The sequence below is a fragment of the Chrysoperla carnea genome, chromosome 5 (genome assembly GCF_905475395.1).
Source record: "Chrysoperla carnea chromosome 5, inChrCarn1.1, whole genome shotgun sequence".
NCBI classification, from domain to species: Eukaryota; Metazoa; Arthropoda; class Insecta; order Neuroptera; family Chrysopidae; genus Chrysoperla; species Chrysoperla carnea.
In genome coordinates this window covers 60,014,846-60,033,258 of record NC_058341.1, presented here as the reverse complement: position 1 = coordinate 60,033,258, position 18,413 = coordinate 60,014,846, and the positions used below count along the sequence as shown (strand labels likewise).

The 18,413-nt window shown below is 30.1% G+C and overlaps 1 protein-coding gene across 1 annotated transcript; it reads right to left on the bottom strand.

Moving 5' to 3' along the window:
• Positions 1-858: 858 nt before the first annotated feature.
• Positions 859-15,373, bottom strand: LOC123301662 (dymeclin). Its single transcript, XM_044884502.1, has 10 exons — positions 15,249-15,373; positions 15,010-15,175; positions 14,799-14,945; positions 12,174-12,377; positions 11,576-11,835; positions 8,583-8,986; positions 7,426-7,551; positions 5,292-5,648; positions 3,453-3,755; positions 859-1,063 (listed from the first exon to the last, which is right to left on the bottom strand). Exons 2-10 carry the CDS (start codon positions 15,147-15,149, stop codon positions 881-883), a joined length of 2,124 nt encoding a protein of 707 aa, XP_044740437.1. The 5' UTR covers positions 15,150-15,175; positions 15,249-15,373; the 3' UTR covers positions 859-880.
• Between the last annotated feature and the right edge of the window lie 3,040 nt (positions 15,374-18,413).

Here is an 18,413-nt window from a genome sequence, read left to right as displayed (position 1 = left end):
ATCATATAGGCAAAAATAATATGCATTAATTGCTAATTTTTTCATCAACTTTATTTATACATATGATATCATACACGACTGTCATTTTTACCAACATTACGTCACCAAAATGACAGCGTTTTTGCGAAGATAAAAACTTTATAAATTTAATTTAATTTTATGGCAAGTTTTTTCAAACATAGTAGAATACCCTATTTTGCGGTGCAAACCTTGGTGCCACATGAATAACTTCCCAGCATAATAAAAAGTTATAAAAAATTTAAAAAAATAAAAACTCGACCGAATGTTATGAAATTCTTTTCGGTTCAAAATGTCATTAATACGCTTTAATCGGCACCTCAACAAAGTCGATATCATTCTTTGTTCGCGCGATATCGATCAGGAAAAAATTGGTTGCCGGTTATTCTACCTATGGTTTGCCATTAATTTTGCACAAAGGTTAATATCGGGATAGTTCCTAATTAAATCAGTCATAGCTGCATATCTTCCCCCTCCTTTCATTTTCCCTATTACCTTTTTATGACATGTTCTGTACAATGTTTGTATTGTTTAAAAAATAATGAATAAATTGAATCGAATTGAATCATACATATCACATTATCACACAAATTGACATAAAATTCTTTCAAGTAAATATACTTTTACACAAATTGTTTCATTAAAATTTAAAGCTCGAACACTCTTAATAAAAAACGTTTTATATAAATATGTATTATTATTTTAAAAAAATAATTACTTGAATCAAACAAAATTAGATTATGTAAAGCAGACTGAAGCATTGCAATAACAAACGTAAGTTATTAATTAATAAAAAAGAAATTATATTACAATTTTTTATATATATTCTTTTATATTTTTTTTATATTATAACAAAAATATATCAACAGACGGCTTCATGCGACGTTTTATCAGCGGTGGTTTCTGTTGATGAATTAAATAATTTTGCTGCTTCACTACTAAGCCGTACACATGAGTTACGACCAACTAATCCCCAAACGTATGGTATAAAGAATTCTTCAGGTTGATCTTCTTCCACATATTTAAACTTTAAATCAGGAAATTTCTAAATAAAATTAATCAATTATTAGTGACATGAATTTTAAAAAAACAGCCTCTAGAATACCAAACATGGTTTTCAAGTTTATAAATCTAAACAATTAAACATTATATACCCAACCAAATTATTAAAGGAACAAAATTTTTACGCAAAATTTTACCTCAAGTTCTAAACAGCTGGATCTCTGCGTAAAATCATCGAATTTGGAACTGCTATAGCTCGTTTGAAAAACCTGTACTGTCTGGTTTTGCAATCCATTGCTCAAAAATTTTTATGACCCTTACCGCTTTACACGGAGTTTATATGAAGTTTAGAACTAAACCAAAATTAAAAAAATTATTTTACAACAAATTTGTTAACACCACTCGAAAACATATTTACTTTTATTGAAAATTATCTATAAAAAATTCCCCTACGTTTTTTTTGGACCAAGATATTCGCTTTCCAAGCAAAATTGACACGTCTTGATATAAAATCCTTTATCTTTTGAAATAATAATCACATTGAAATTTTTTTAATAAGCCCTGGCATATTATTTTGTAAAAATTTTTATCACTCTCCCACTTTTCGTTTTTAAAACATGTCAAAAATAAAATTTTTCCATATTTTAGGCGTTTTTTTTATCTTGTTGGCATTTTATAAAAAAAAACTATTTATCCAAAATCTTATCATGCTTATTAGAAAACTGTACTTTTGAGAAATATTGTCTGTAAATTTTATATTAAGTTTAGAGGCGTACCAAAATTTTAAAAATTATTTTACAACAAATTTGTTAAGATCATTCAAAAGCTAATTAATTTTTTTATATAAAAAAATACCCGTACGATCTTTTTGGAACAATATATTCGCTTTCAGATCTCTATTGCGGTTCCAAATTCAATGATTTTTAGCAGAGTTACAGCTGTTTTTAAATTTTGTGTTAAACAAGTGAAAATAACCAAGTGACTGAATTAATTGTTGAAATATCCTGTATAGAAAGTGTTGAATGTCCATTGCATTATTTTTAATAAATTAGAAAATTTAAAAAACCCAAAACAATTATGGTGGTCTTTAGGTTGCCATTTGTTTTCGTTTTCGAAAATTTTAAACCGAACAGTGACGCCTCTCTTTCCATAAAATAATATAACATAAGTTGTTACTCGTTTCTTATGCAGGACGTTGGAACGTGCGCCGTGTCGACTCACTTTCGTATAACACTATTAATTTTTGTGTACTGTTCAACACATACGTTAGACAATTCGTATATCCATCTCACTCGCACGCATCACGAAAGTTTTGGACTTATTTTCGCCGTCACGGATAAACAGTGAATGTTTTTATAATAAACATTTTTTACATTTAACCTTTTTTTTTTAATTTTTATATTAAACATTTTTTACATTTAAACTTGTTTTCTATCTCTATCGTTTTACAAGACCCAATTAACCTATGGTGCTTAGTTACAAACTCGACCTCACTTTTTACGTCCTGAGCACGCTATAATTTCAGCTTGATATCCCTTTTCGTTTTTGAGTTATCGTGTCCGCGGACAACGAAAATGAGCTAGATGATTTTATGAACACCTATACCAAAATTTTGTTCGTAGCATCAATATGTTTAAACGTTACAAACTTGGGAATAAAATTAGTATACATTGATAGGTATACATTTCATATATTCGTTATGTGCGTAGTCATGGTAGGGACAATAAAATCGATGCCAGCGCTACCAGTGAACAATTTTGGAGTTAAAGGAGGCTGTTATGACTAATTTGCAATTCTTTACATGTTAATTTTATAGAAAATGTCAAATTAAAATTATTGAAAAACACTAATTAATTAAACTTAATGCATTAAAAATTGTGAAAATAAGAAATTAAATTGAACAAATATTATTTTTCAAATGTAAATTATCATAATTATTTATTTAAATTTGTGAAACAATAATATTAAATTTTCAATTTAAATTTTAGTATTATTTTTAGACTTTGACATAAATTTAAGCAACTTAACCTACTGTTTACTACATTTTTTATTTTCTAGCATTACACTTACTTGTTTTTGGTTCATTTAACTAGTGAAAAAAATGACACAATCACTGTAAAATTGTCACATATTTTTTTGTAAATTTTTTTTATTATTACATATAATATTTATTTATATTTTTGTCTCTTGCTATAGGCATACATATAAAAACATACTCTGACAGCCTCCCGTAGTTCATGTTTTGTGTGGCGCTGCAGTCACACTCGAAGCGAATACAGAGTATAAAAAAAGTTCCTTTAATACTTTGGTTGAATATATATCCCCTTCAGGGTCCACAATAATAATAATTATTTATAAATTTAGCTAAATATTTTTTTGTGGGTTCTGTGGGGGAATAATTTTTTTGTTAAAAAATACAAAGTATAACATACCTTTAATTTGTCCTTAGGCCACGTTTGTGCTCCTTTTGTAATAACATTTAATACTTCCTTAACGTCTAGATCTTGCGTTTGACTAACACTATCCAATTTTTGTGTAAAATATTTTAATACAAAATCAATATTTTGTAGGACATCTTGAAATGCAATATTATTACGAAACGGCTCAAATATATGTTTTTTATATAATAATGTATATACTAAATTTGGATTATTCACTAGTTGATTACATAATGTTGAATTTAATATTTCAAGCACAACACGTAATACTTCTTCTAGTACAACAATATCTTGCACCTAGATACAAATAACAAATTATTTTTAAGTGTCCCCTTTCATTCATGTTATATTTCTAAATACTTTATTTTTGAAATTAAATTGGAAAAAAAAAAAATGGGAAAAACTCCAAAAAAAAATTTTTTTCGTATCTTCCTTCTGTAATTGTTTTTTGAAAATTTACTAACTACCTTTTTCGAGTTTCCTGAATTGCTTACTCCTAAGAGATAGAAGCCACTTAATAAGTTTTGATAATTTGGTAATTTTTATAGAAAATTATCTCATTTTCCAAAGATAAGGTTTTCAGAGGTTTTTTTTAGACGTAACCATTTACCAATAGCGATAAAGCACTCTGAAACATCACGAGTTAGGAATATGATTTGGTGAGCGACAAATTGTGTTAGAACTTGTGAATAAATATGACGAAAAGTATGAGAACTAGATGAAATATGCTGAAAATGTCTTATCATTTTTTGTATGAAAATGAATTAAAGCAGTCGAGTCGAGTTAAATCCTAATTGAATGGTTTTTGGTCTTGTTTATATCACGGATTTTTTGGTTCTCACTCTTTGATTTTTGATTAGAAGGACTTCGACGATTAAATAAATATAATTTGTTACATCTAAATAATATCTTTGGTGGTAATATAGCAAATAATTATTGAATTTTTCTCAAAGCCTTATTTACCTTAATGGTCAATTTTACAGAATTTAACTATTAATCGCCCTCTCCACTCGGAAAGATGGGATTATTTCATGAAGATTTTCAACATTTTTTAAAAAATGTATAGGGTGACCCCACAGTTTATTTCTTTTTAAAGTGGGTGCCAGTGGCTGATTTATCAGCAGGCTGAGTAGACTGAAGATTAGGGATGCAAATTTGCAAAACCATTATTATATACACGGAGAAAAGAACTTTCGAAAATTTAACAAAAATTACAATATTTTAGTTCTATTAGTATAAGAGACAGTATAAGGTCGATCTTCACCCATCCCATGTTATACGATTTTTAAGACTCCTATCATAGTCTTTCTATCTAAAAGTGTTCTATTCTAGGATAACCATGAACCCTGAGGATTCTAGGTTCCACAAAGAATCAGGAGCTTATTTACTACACAACAGAAAGTTAGGGTTCACGGATTTTTTACGTGCTATATCCTAGAATATTCATGGTTATTTTTAATTAAATTAATTTTAAACAATTTTTTTTTTATAATAGGTTTTTGCAGGCAAGTTTATACCATTATTTTCTTAATTAAATTATCTTTCTTCTGATGCCAATTTCGATTGGTTAACAGATACCTGTATTGACTAGCCTGTTCATACCTTATAAACAAATTTACAACCATCTGTTAACCAATCGAAATTGGTATCAGAAGAAAGATAATTTAATTACGAAAATAATGGTGTATGCTTGCCTGTAAATAGCCATAATTAAAAATAGCCATGAACACTTTTCTATCAACAAAATTTCTAGTTATCAGATGAGTGAAGGTCGATTTTATAACATCTCTTAGATTTCTAATTATATAAATAAACAAAAATAAAATATATTACCGATTCATTCCAATCACTGGTATCAGACGCAGTTCCATTATTTTCAATATCAACAATACTAGAATCAGAAATGTTTGCCTCTCTTTGCTTCTTTTCTTTAACATAATTACTAAGCCGTGAATGTTTTTTTGCTAGTGTTTCAAATAATGAGACTAAACGTTGTGCAACATATGGATGTAGCCAACGAAATTGTCCAGACATATTAGCTAATGCAGCTAAACAATTTGTATGTAAATATTTATCGCGCATTTTTAACATATTATATTGTATTGTTCGTATTACAACTAGAATAAGTAAACCGCCCAAAGTTATTTCTGATATGGCTCGTTCTGTATACCATGGAATATTTTTTAATTTCTACAAAAGTTTAAAAAATATTAGTTTCTTCAAAAAATATAACAGTTTTACCAAATTTTGATCCTTTAATGCTTAAGGTAGTTCCTCCGCGACCGTCCAGTCAAAAAGTTTTGGACTAATACTATCATTCAGTGCATTAACTGTGCTATGACTATTATACATATACCATATATTATTTTCACAAGACTGTAGTTCCTCACTACTGTTTCTAGTATACATATAAACACACACACTATGACATATGCCTTTAACATTAGTCTTCATATCTTTTCCACAAAAATCATCGCTAAAACGAGTTATTTATTTAAGTTTTTTATCGAAACTATATGGTAAATAATTTTTATTTTTATTTATATATTTTCTAAATATAGTATTCTACATTATATTAGTTTTTCATAGAGATGGTGGACGTCATTCATTGGTAAATAAATATAATATTTGTAAATTTGTGTATTTTTATACACTTCTCCCATGTACACGTACAAATTGCGTCACTTTTAATTGCTAATATCTCATGTATGGCATGGTAAATCATCTTCTAATTTTAACAGCAAGTGTATTATGAATTAAATATTTTATATTCTGAGTTTTGAGAAATTCTTGGAATATCACTTTCGTGTAGGTACTACCTTAATAAGAAACTTTTTAATTTCTCACATTAAACAAGTTAAATTATTAGTTAGATTTTAAGGTTGTTGTCTCGCTATGGGCATAGTTTCAGAAAATTTTAAATTTCTTTACTTATTAAGGATATTTAAAAAGTTGAAACGATTGACCGTGTTTAACTCCGAGATAAACTTAAAGTTCGGATTATTAACCCGGAGAGCATAGGAGGGGCTGTGTTTTTAACAAGGTTTTTAATTCTAGAAAAAAAACTCAGAAATTTTCAAAAAACTAACTGAATATTGATGTATTGGTTTTGAGTTTAGAGAACCAAAATTATTGACCGTTTCATTATTGAGATATAATAATAGCAAAGTTAATCAATTTTATTGTTGAACAGAAATGACTATAGTCAGAGTATTGAGGTTGAAGAGAGATAATTATATTAACAAAATTCTAAACAACTCATCGTACATTAAGTATTGTATGAGAAACATTGAGTGGTACAGTAGAGACAAAAATTACACATTATTTCACTACAAGCTTATATGCAAGTGGGACTTTCGGATTTCTAATTTTAGAGATGCAAGTTCAATCGATCCTGTGGTGTCCAAAGGGTACAAAAGGGTTCATTCGCCTTCACGTCAACATAACATGCAAATTTTTGAATTACAAATTTAAGCCCATATTAATAGAGTGAAGATTTCCGTTCAGAAAAACCTTCGAAAATTGAAAAGGTAATTGTTGCCCTTACTCGTTGCCCCAGCATCAACGGATATCAAAACGTCATAATCAATCACAGTTCATTGTTTTTATTCAAAAATAGAACTGTTTTTTAGTAATAATTAATAAAAAATGGACTTATTAATATAAAAATAATAACCTAAATATACTTTAAATGAATTTTTCTTTCATTTATATATGAATTTGTGGCAAAAAAAAAAATCCAACTTTTCTAATGGGTCAGGGTTAAGATTTAAGTTGAAATCAAAAATTTATGAATTTCTTCAGCCCGGATAGACAAACCTAAATATCTTGCTGATGCGTTTAAAGTAGATCAGCCTGCCCATCATTTTGGCATGATCCGTGAGCTACAGAAGTAACGGTCAGCTTTTATTATAGATAGATCAAAATTTGATACAACCACAGAATAAAAGTTATTTTTATTACTTACAATTTCATGTATTCCTTTATTAAACACATCATCCTCACTTAAAATTAGAAGGATAATTAAGGACATGTAGATATGATGTGAGTTACTTTCAGGCGCATAGTATAATGTGCGCAGAATAGGGATTATCTGCAATAAATATAAGTTAAAATTATTTTTGTGTTATCTTTAATAAAATTTCATTTTTTTAAAACTTTAAATATTATAAACAATTGTTTATTCGTTTTCGAATATTATAAACAAATAAGATTCAAAGGCAAAAATTTGCAGGAGGGGGGCATAGTCAATATAGCTTCTAAAAGTTTTTCCTCTACGAAAATTCTCATTACCAGAGACTTCTCTGCCACGGGGTCCAAATTTTTTAAAAATTGAGCCACAAGTTAAAATTGATTAATATGCGTTGAGGGCAATATTTAAATCGGAAAATAATTGAACAACAAATGAAAAAATGATTCTTCTCGACACTCTACAAGACAACTTGTTTTTGAAATAACGAAAATTGAAACTCTTAGAACGGCGAACGACAGAAACCCCGTTTTTTCGAGTGTCAGATGAATTTTTATCAATTTTAAGATTGTATCATGATTAGTAATTTCCAGTGTTCCCTGAAAAAAAAACGTCGACTACGTACCGCAGAAGAAAAAGTTGTTAGCTAAGACCCTGAAAATAATCTCTAAAATTTTTCCCCTTAATAAAATGAATTGTGAAAATACCCTAGAATTTTTACTAGACGAAAACGAATAATTCGAAAAATATTGCAATTATGAATTAACTAAAATTTCTTTGGAAAAGATTTTCAAATTTTTGATGCGATATCTCGGAAGCAGTTCATTTGCGTAAAAATCTATTTTGGAACTTTCAATATTAGTAACAAAGACTATATTAACAATAATTTCCTCCAACTAGTTTAAGGGTAAATAAACAACATGTGTAATTTTCAGGCTGCCGAACAATGGACTCTTTGTTTTATCTTGTGTTGAACAAAATGAATTTTCTATTTGATATTCAATAATCTTCCTACTAGAAAATTTAATTACACAATCTAAAACTTCTCTAAAACACCTACACAAATTTTGTTGGATTGACAACGTTGCTCGCCGAATAGCGATTAGAACTGATGAAAAAGAATAAAAAATAATTTAAAAAAACCAAATACTTACAAGATTTTCTAGATCAGGTCGTTGCATAACATACTTCTTAAAATGTTGATTACGATGTAATATTAAATATAAAAGTAATGTGGGTGGTTCACTTGAGACCACTTGACACATAGTTAAAAATAATGCGTTGAAATCAATTTGAAATAATGTAACTAGTTGTGATGGTGCGACTGGTGTTTTGTCTAACGAATTTAAACATGCGAATAAACTATGTCGATATGGATTTACAGTTGTTGTACAATGATTTGTTAATACTAATATTAATAATAATGCTTGGTTTGCTAACGGTGTATCCGAACGCATTATACCCATTGTTTCTGGTGATTCGTTCGTTGCTAATGACATGGATGTCATTGGATCATTTTTTTTAACACCACCAAATGTTAACATTGACCATAATTCAGCTGAAAATCATTATTTTATATTTAGTTCGTATATGTTATTATAAAATTCCCACTTTTCTTTATCACTACAAAAATTCTCTAAATAGTTTTGGAGTTTTATTACACAAAACTGTGTTTATAGCCAGGGACGCTTTAAGATTGGTGCAAGCCTTGAGGGCAGTTGATGGTGGAGGTTCGTTACCAATAAAGATGAATAAAAACGAATTCGGGGGCACTATTATTTTGTCAACTCAATTATATTTATTATATCTAGTGTCTATAATTAGAAAGACATTTACATATGTTTCATAAACTTCGGAAAGGTATTTGATAGTACATTGGAACTTGGTTAAGTGAGATCTGGATTAGTGAGAAACCTCCGTATCTGGAATTCATACTCAAGTCCCAACACTTTGGCACTGAATTAATTACCCCTGTTAGTGAGACGAAGCAAACCTCTATATCTGGGATTCGTTTTTTCGATTTTATCGTCATAGTTACCTCTATAACTGAGACTGCGAGCGAATTTTATATGCATTAACCTCTGTAACTGAGAACTGAGATAACATCGTTTTGTTTGTTTACTTACTTATTATTCTACCCGCAAATTCCGCACTTAACTAATTTTGAACCTCTTCAGTTTTAGTTTTGCTTTACTATCATACGGATATTTATTTGAAAAATGCCGGAACGAAAGCTCAAATCGTTATCAGAACGTGACAAATTGAATTAATATCCGTTTTTGAAAGTGGGAAGACACGCGATGAAATCTGTGTCGAATTTAATGTGCCAAAATCAACTCTATGTAGAATAATTCAGAATAAAGATATAATTCAATCACAATGTTCTGAAGGATGAATATTATTTACATGATAATTTTATGTACACATTATTTACAGGAATATCTTTATATATTATTTTTATTATCCTTTTTTAATTCCCAAAATAAGACTAAAACCCACGTACAATGTTTACATAATACGTTATTTTATTTAATAATCGCACCTCTATGACTGAAATAACCTATATTTTGACCTCTATTAATGGAACCCTCTGTAAATGAGACAAATATTTATTTATACCTGGGTATCTGAAACACTGGATAAGTGGAATACCTCTATAAGTGACACAAATTTGCAGGTCCCTTGTAGGTCTCACTTAACCAGGTTTCACTGGATAAATCGTAATCTTCTATGGCTCAGATTATCGAGTATGGGAATGTACCACAATATGGTTGCAATTCTACAATCTGTTTACAAAGACAGCAATTGTTGTGTTCTGTTAGAAAGTGACAGACTCTCATTGTATTTCAATACTTTTTGTAGACTTGGACTGTGAATCTCTCTGTTTAAGCGAGCGGGAGGTTAAGAAAATTTTCTATGCAGATGATGTTTTTTTAGCAAGAACTGTTGGAGGTGGTGTTTAAACATGGAGGAAAATGGTGTTTAAATATTTGTAAATAAAAAAAAAATGATTGTCTCTAATAGATCCAAGCTATCTGGAAGGGAAATCTAGACCTAATACCTCGTAGTAATTCTCAGTCATAATGGAAAATGAAATGAACATCTGAAATTTACAAGCGGAAAGTGTAAGCAAGCACTGATGAATCTTGGACGGCGTGTTTACAAATACAACGATTTTCCTTTCATATTGATCTTGGGCATGTTTAACGCTTTGATAATGCCAATAACATGGTATGTCTGTGAAATTTGAGCTCTGAACTACGGTAAAGAGCAGATTAGAATTGCGAATTCAGTAGCGTACAACTTTTATAAAGAGATTCTTGGAGTATCGCGTTCCACCCTTAATTCTATAGAACTTTTCTGTTTGCAAAGAACTGTGTGTTATTATATGCGTGTCGTTAAAAGCGAAAAGTATTTACAAAAATTTTGTATGAATGGAAGCTGGGGTCTTTACATTGACTGAGCTTGGAGTTGGTAATCCTTATCTGAGCTTTTTTGTAACTTTATTATTTTTGAGTTATTTAACGATAAAATGCTAAAATTTTGAGTCTGTTGTCAGTACTTATTATTTAATACAGTAAATCGGAAAGAGACAAGCAATATTTTTAGTTCCCGTGGTATTAATCAGTTTTTATGCTGAATAAAACATAAAAAAAGGTACGTGCAACTTTCTTTTCATTTTAACTTCGTTCGTTTTCGTGCAAATAACTTGAAACTTTTTTCATTTTCAAGATTTTCTTTATAGTACTTTAAAACGTGTACGATGTATTTTTTTCAAATAATGTCTAGTTTTTCAGTTATTTAACGTTAAATATCCCAATTTCAATCGCCAAAAACTCGGAGAGTGTTAACTTTTCAGAATACACTTAAATGACACTTTTTGCTTAAAATTAACCCCTTTATCTATTCCCGCTGTCACTTTCTACACATAATTTTTCAACCCCTGGGCAAATCCATCAATCGGAACCATAAAATAGAGTGTGAACAAAGCTTAATTCCAAATGTTCATTGAAATCGGTACTATAGATCAAAATTTAGAGATTTCGTCTTTTTTTTCTCATCGCTTACTAGAGAAATTAGATATTTAAAAAAATTCAATACAATTTTCATTTTTATTACATGAATGAATGAATATATTTGTACTTACCAGCAATGCCAATAACAACACTTCCACCTTCATTATTATTCTCTGGCGGTTTTTGTTGATTTATAAAATGTTGAAGAAGATTTCTCATTAAAACTGCTGCATTTACTGATTGCCGATCTAACATAACTGTACGATAAATAACCGATCGTTCAGCAGCTCCTGCACGTGGTGCATTTATATTACTTGAACCATAAGCTTGTACACTTAAGAGAACTAATAAACAATTCACTGCTTCCAATATAACATTATACGTAAAGTCTCTAAATAAGTAAGAAAAATAAAATTAATAGAAAAAATATATTATCATAAATTAAAAGAAAAATAAAACATAGAATCCCTCAAAAGGGTTCAACTTAGGGGGGGGGGGGGGTGTTGAGTTTTGAAAATCGAGAAAATATAATCTTTCGGTTTTCGATTAAGAAGCCAGGGTTCAAAAATCAATTAACTTTCTAAAAGTTAAAAAATTTTTTCGTTTTCTCCGAAATATATTTTTTTATGTCGGAAAAAATTATTACTCATCGTGTTAAATGAAAAAAGAATCACTTCTTAAATCTTTTTACATGTTTGGTTAAGTTATATAATTATTTTTTTTACTTACTTTAAAGGTACATCGACTATAATTTCAATCAAAGCATCTAAAAATAATTCCAATCTTGCAATTGGTTCAATTTTTGGTTTAGAATTTTTCGGTACAGCTTCAAAATGATTGATTAATTGCTCTTCGGATAGTGTTTCAACTAAATATTTAATAACACAACGAATAATGAATAGTGCATTGAATGTTTGCCATGCAAACATATGGCTAAAAACAAAAAATAAAAATTAATGAATTTATAAATTTACTGATTGGCGATTAACAACACTTTAAATTGCCTTATAAACTAATGTCTACCATCAGGCCCGTGCGCATGGGAAGGATTTTGAATGTCAAAATTCCTCCCATTCGGAATTTCTTCACATAAATTTGAATTAACAATAAAGTCCTGTAAATTAACCTATTTATGAAACACATTACTACTGATGAATCAGATATCTATGCATATTTTGAGCTCGGTACATTCTTTGAATTTGTATTTGAGTCGAATACTTCAAACAGAAAACCTGGATTATGGCAAGATTATCGAACAGGCTGATGGTGCGAAACAGATTTTGATTAAAATAGGAGTTCAGAAAAATTTTCAAAACCGTGAGAGATATCTGCGATAAATACGACATAGAATTACGGCAGCCAAGGTTCGCATCATAATTGTCAAATGTGCAGGCTAATTCAGTCGAAGATTACAGATCGATTTTTGAATCATTGCAATATTTTATATTTTGTTTGTCTCTTTCTCAAAAAAATGAAAAATTTTGATGAAGATTTTTGCGCTCAACTTTTTGAACTAGACTATTCAATTTTGCACGAAGGACCTAACATGATGAACAAAAGTTTGAACTCCTTCGCACGGACCATTGATACTTATTGTAAAAGAAGATCGTAACTAGTAAAAGATATAACAAATTTGTTTTATTAGAACGTTATTCTAAATATCAAGAAAATTTCGTTTGAAATATTTTTTCTTTAACTTAATAAATTCAGCGGAAACCTAATGAAAAAATCTTGTTCGGAAATCTCAAATGAAAAATAACAAAATGTTTGACGACCTCTCCGACCTAAAGTCAGTCGACGTCAAAGCCCTTCTGCTGTTCTTAAACAGCTCCAAATGGTTCATGGAGTAGTGGCCGAGGATGGGCCAACCCATTTACGGTATCACAACGGACCCTATGGTCTAAGTGTGTCCCACCTCAGGACAGCCACTCTAACCTAACCTAACCTAACCTACTGTGTGAAAATTGCATATCGATATCTGCAATTACGATTACGATTACGTAATTACGATCTTTGATGTAATGTATATTTTGCATATTTACCTGAGATACGACGAGTTTAAGTAAAAGTTTTGTACAAATAATATGCGGGAAGTATGCATAGGCTAATCTAATAAAATTCATAAAAAGCGTTTTGAGGAATTAATTTCCAGAAAGCTGAAAATCGTTTTAATACCTTCATATGGTCCTAAATGCGTGTAATCCAAGTTTGCGCAAATTATAGGTGGTGTGCAAAGCTTTTGGGAGAAAAATAAATACGAAGTTTGATAGAGATGTGTAGATTTTGAAAATAACAAAACTATTGCTATGCACCAAATAAAAGTTCTAGCTGAAGTAATGGTGCATATTTTTGCTTTTCTTTCTAGCTTCAAAATTGACCGAGATTTTTGCTCATTCAATCAAATAAAAAAGGACCCATCTTGTAAACCGTTAAGAGATAGAACAAAAGTTTAAATGTAAAAGTTATTTCCTATAAAGAAATAAACAACTTTTATTTGAAACATTTTTTCGTAAACATCACTGTTTACTCGTGAGGGTAAAGAAGACCACTAGTTAAAGCTACCTTCAAATTTTCGACTCCCTATTTTGTATAGTTTTGGAGAAAATGGACATCAAAATTTTGTCCTAATTTGCGCCCACACAGGTAAACGAAGAAGAAGTGATGCTTACGAAAAAATGTTTCAAACAAAAGTTGTTTATTTTTTTATATGAAATAATTTTTATATTTAAACTTTTGTTCTATCTCCAACGGTTTAAAAGATGGACCCTTTTTCATTTGATTGAATGAGCAAAAAATTCATCATTTTAAAATTGATATATCTCGGTCAATTTTAAAGCTAGAAAGTCGAAAAAAACAGAAATGTGCTCAATTACTTCAGCTAGAACTTTTATTTTATTTGATGCACAGTTTTTTTGTAAAAAATATGCACACTTCCTTCAATTTTTGTATCATTTGCCTCCCAAAAGTTATGCACACCTCCTGTAATTGCGCAAACCTGGGTTACACGCATTTAGGGCCAATTGAAGCTAATAAAACGATTTCAAGCTTACTGAAAATTAATTCTTCGAAAAATATTAATTTGATTAGCTTAACAGTGTTTTAAAACATGTTGGCATATTTCAAGTTATACTCAAAATTAATCAATAACGATTTCACGTGATTTGAAGCGGTTTTATTTTTACTTCAGGAGTTAAAATAGCTTTATTCTTTCAGGGGGGTAATCTTTAGTAGCTATACCGGTGTCTTAAAAAGATTTTCTAAATCTAACTAAATTTATCAAGTGATTACAATTTATTTGACGGTAAATGGCCAACATACGTGGCTACATTAATGAGTATGTCGAATTATACTTACTTTTCAGTTTGTATAGAAGCTAGGAGCTCGGCCGAATGATGAATAAAAACATGAATTAACGTACCAACATTACCAGACTCTAAATTATTGATAATCAATTGTTGAAATAACGGTTCAACTCGACTATCTAGACTAAGTTGTTCTTGACTAGAAAATAAATACAAATAGGTTAAACAAAATGAAATTCAAATGAATGAAAATTTGTATTTACTTTGTGACCGGTGGATTGATATTGAATGCAAGAAAACGATTCCAAAATGGTTCATTTTGTGATATAGACTCCTTAGAAACAAATTGTAATAGGTACTTGTTGGCACTTAAATTCTCGTGCCGACTAATCGCAGTACCCATTATAGCAGAAACTTTGATGGTTATTTCTAAAATAATATTATAAAGTTTATTAGATTTAGATTGAACATTTGTTGATATTTTTTGTATAAAATTCAATACCTTATTTATTTTAAATAAACATTATTTTAAGTTTGTTGTACCCACAGATTAAGTCTGAAACGTCAGTGTCATAAGCAAGCTGTCACATCATGTATTATTGTGTCATTGATTTCTATATTACCGATCATGCTTCGTGCATTATTACATTTTATGAAAACAGAATCAAATTCTTCTTACGCAATTTTATTTAAATTAAGTAATCTTTTCTAAAAGTCACTTATTTTCCGAATAATTAAATTAATCAAAATTTAATAAAATATAGTTATATTTTTTTTATGAAAGGTAGTAATAAATATTTTTAAATATGGTTTTCAGTGAGTATGTGTTATCAAGTTTAAAAAGTAGTGCGGGGTCGGGGTTAATGAATGTATTTAAAGCTTAGACCATTGAGTTACATAGACTGAGCGTCAAACGATTTTAAGCGTGCCAACAGGGGAGGTAATTGCTTAGGTCAAATCCATCATGGCAGCGGTGTAGAAATGTCAAAACAAAGTGTCATTGTCATACTTGGCATTGTAGATTCGTAAGAAAAAAAATAAAGTGATACGTGATAAGTATTGTTTTAAGTCAAAAAGGGAAAAAATTTATGAAATCACGATTTTTTATGTAAAACATTTTAGGATATGAAAATTTGACATTCAATGTATGCTTTTTTTTTATAAATGTCTCTACATTCAATGTATATTTTTTTGATAAATGTCCCTAGCTGACCCAAGCAATTATTACCTCAGATGTTGGCACACATCTCCATAGAGTTATGAATACATAGAGCAAAAGCCAGGGGCCAAAACTTACGATATGCGTTGCGAAAGAGAAGACTGCCAGTGAGTTCCCCTGTGTCCTTGTCTAATACATATACTTATACGTAATATACTGACTATCTTGTAAAAAAAGTATATATGTACATATGATTATAACAAGAGCAAAGGGAACTCACTGGCAGTTTTATCTATCATTGTACGTATCACATCCATTTACAGGCTAACAGACTCCTGGCGTTCTCTATCTGTATTATCTCTATGCACATCTCACTGTACGGAAAGATAGGCGGCAATGCCCAGTCTATATACTCTATAATGCCAATGATTTAAAGCCTTTAGTTTTTTGATAATGAATCGATTTCGATGTTTAACGTCTCAGTGGAAATTTTACAGAGTTGGAAAGCAAATTGGAAGATAGTTATTGAAATAAATACCACGATACTCGAATTTCTCACCATTTCAATCCACAGCACAAAACGACAGAAGATGATAAAAATTTTTGAGCAATATTTATTGCTCTAAAACTTGGAAGTACGTCTTTTTTTTTAAATTGGCGGCCAGGTGAAAAAACGCCTAAAAGCGCCATTAAAAACTTTGAAATTATGTTAATTGTAATTGTTGACTCTTCTGGCTCAAAAGATTGGCGACCCCTGCTTTAGCCGAAAGTACGTACTTTTTGGCCGCATTTGGCTGCAGAAAGAACGATTTTCATGGCCAGTTTTCCACATCATTTGATCACTTACCTTATAGCACCATTTAATACAGTAATCACAACAAATCGCAAGCGCGAAGTTAAATTTGCAAATTTTTAAAATCTATATTATAATTTTTCAATCCAAAGAAACATTGTTAGTAAAGCAAACGTTATATTTTTTTTGTTTTAAAATAATTTGTATGGAAAATAATTTGTATAAAAACTTGCAATCGTTCTTTTAACGATTATTAGACCGTACTTTCAGTTAGGCGATACTGAATTTTTTTTAATCATCGCCACCAGTCTTCCTGCAAAGTTTCAGAAAAAAGTGAATCGAACATATTGTGATTCAGATTAGTATTCAGTGACTTCAAAAACCTCCAGAATAATATTTATAAGAATAAAATTTTCTTGATATCTTTGTTTTAATCGAGTAGCTAAAAGTTGAATTTTCCAGTCGCCAATTTGAATTTTTCTCATTTTTCATTATCAGATTCGAATTCAGCAACTTCGAAAACCACCAGGACAATATCATTTTCTTAATATATTTATTTTATTTTTGTCTTACATATCATGGGGTCGAAATAAGGATTTCGGCTAAAAACTGAATTTTTTGGTTGCCATTTTGAATGTTCATATTTTTTATGGTCAGATTCGAGTCCAGCGACTCCAAAAGCCCATAGAATGTTTTTTTATTTAAATACGTTTCGGAAACTCAGGGGCATAAAAGTCGAATTCCCGAAAAAGAGAGTAGGGAAGAGTCACAAACTATTTGAAGAACTTTTTCTAAATAAAAGAGACGTTGAACATCAAAATCCTTTTAATATCAAAAAACTTAGTCAACCCTGATTTTCATTCATTAACTGCACTAATAATAATAATAATAAAACAAAATAAGGGTACCGCAAGTGGGTGCCTAGCACCTAGACCAAGACGGGTCCCTGCCACCCGAAGACGATACGTCTTCGAGTAGGAGGCGCTATTAAAATCAGATGAAGCTAAAGGATTCTGTGTGGCCAGACGCCACACAGAAAGCCCACAGCTTCTCCGTCGGGATCTCCCCCAGAATAGATGAATCCAAGGTTTTGGGCCCGAAAATTCTGAATCTAACGTCCTGCAGATTTTTGCAGGTGCAAATAACATGTATGGAGGTTTCGTCATCCTCCACACAGGCTCTACAAGTGGAATCATTAGAGATCCCCATATTGTGAAGGTGATAATTAAATCGACAGTGTCCTGTCAAGAGTCCCACCACCCTTTTCAATTGTGCTCTAGTAAGTTTCAGGTGAGCACAGTCGAATGGCTTAGCTGTGGTTATACACTGTTTGGCCTATCGCGTGCCCTACGCAAAATCCCAGTAATCAAGATAGGCAAGATAGGCTTGTAACGATTCTTTGATTCGATAAATTACAGAGCATCTTGCTATGGGAATGATTTAACTGCACTAAAGTAGAAACCAAAATTATTTTTTGGACGACTGATTAATTATCTACATAATTTTTCTTGAAGGACGGTAATAAAATATATAAGTATTTAAATTTTATATATCTAATCTTAAACAGAGTTTTTGGAATTATGGAAATTAAAATAATTTTTGGATAAGTTAATGAGCCTGTTCACAATTTTTGTTAAATTTTAATTAGTTTGAAAAAAATTTTTTTTTTTGTGAAATATTGTTTAGAGATAAAAAAGAAAAAATTTTAAAAACTT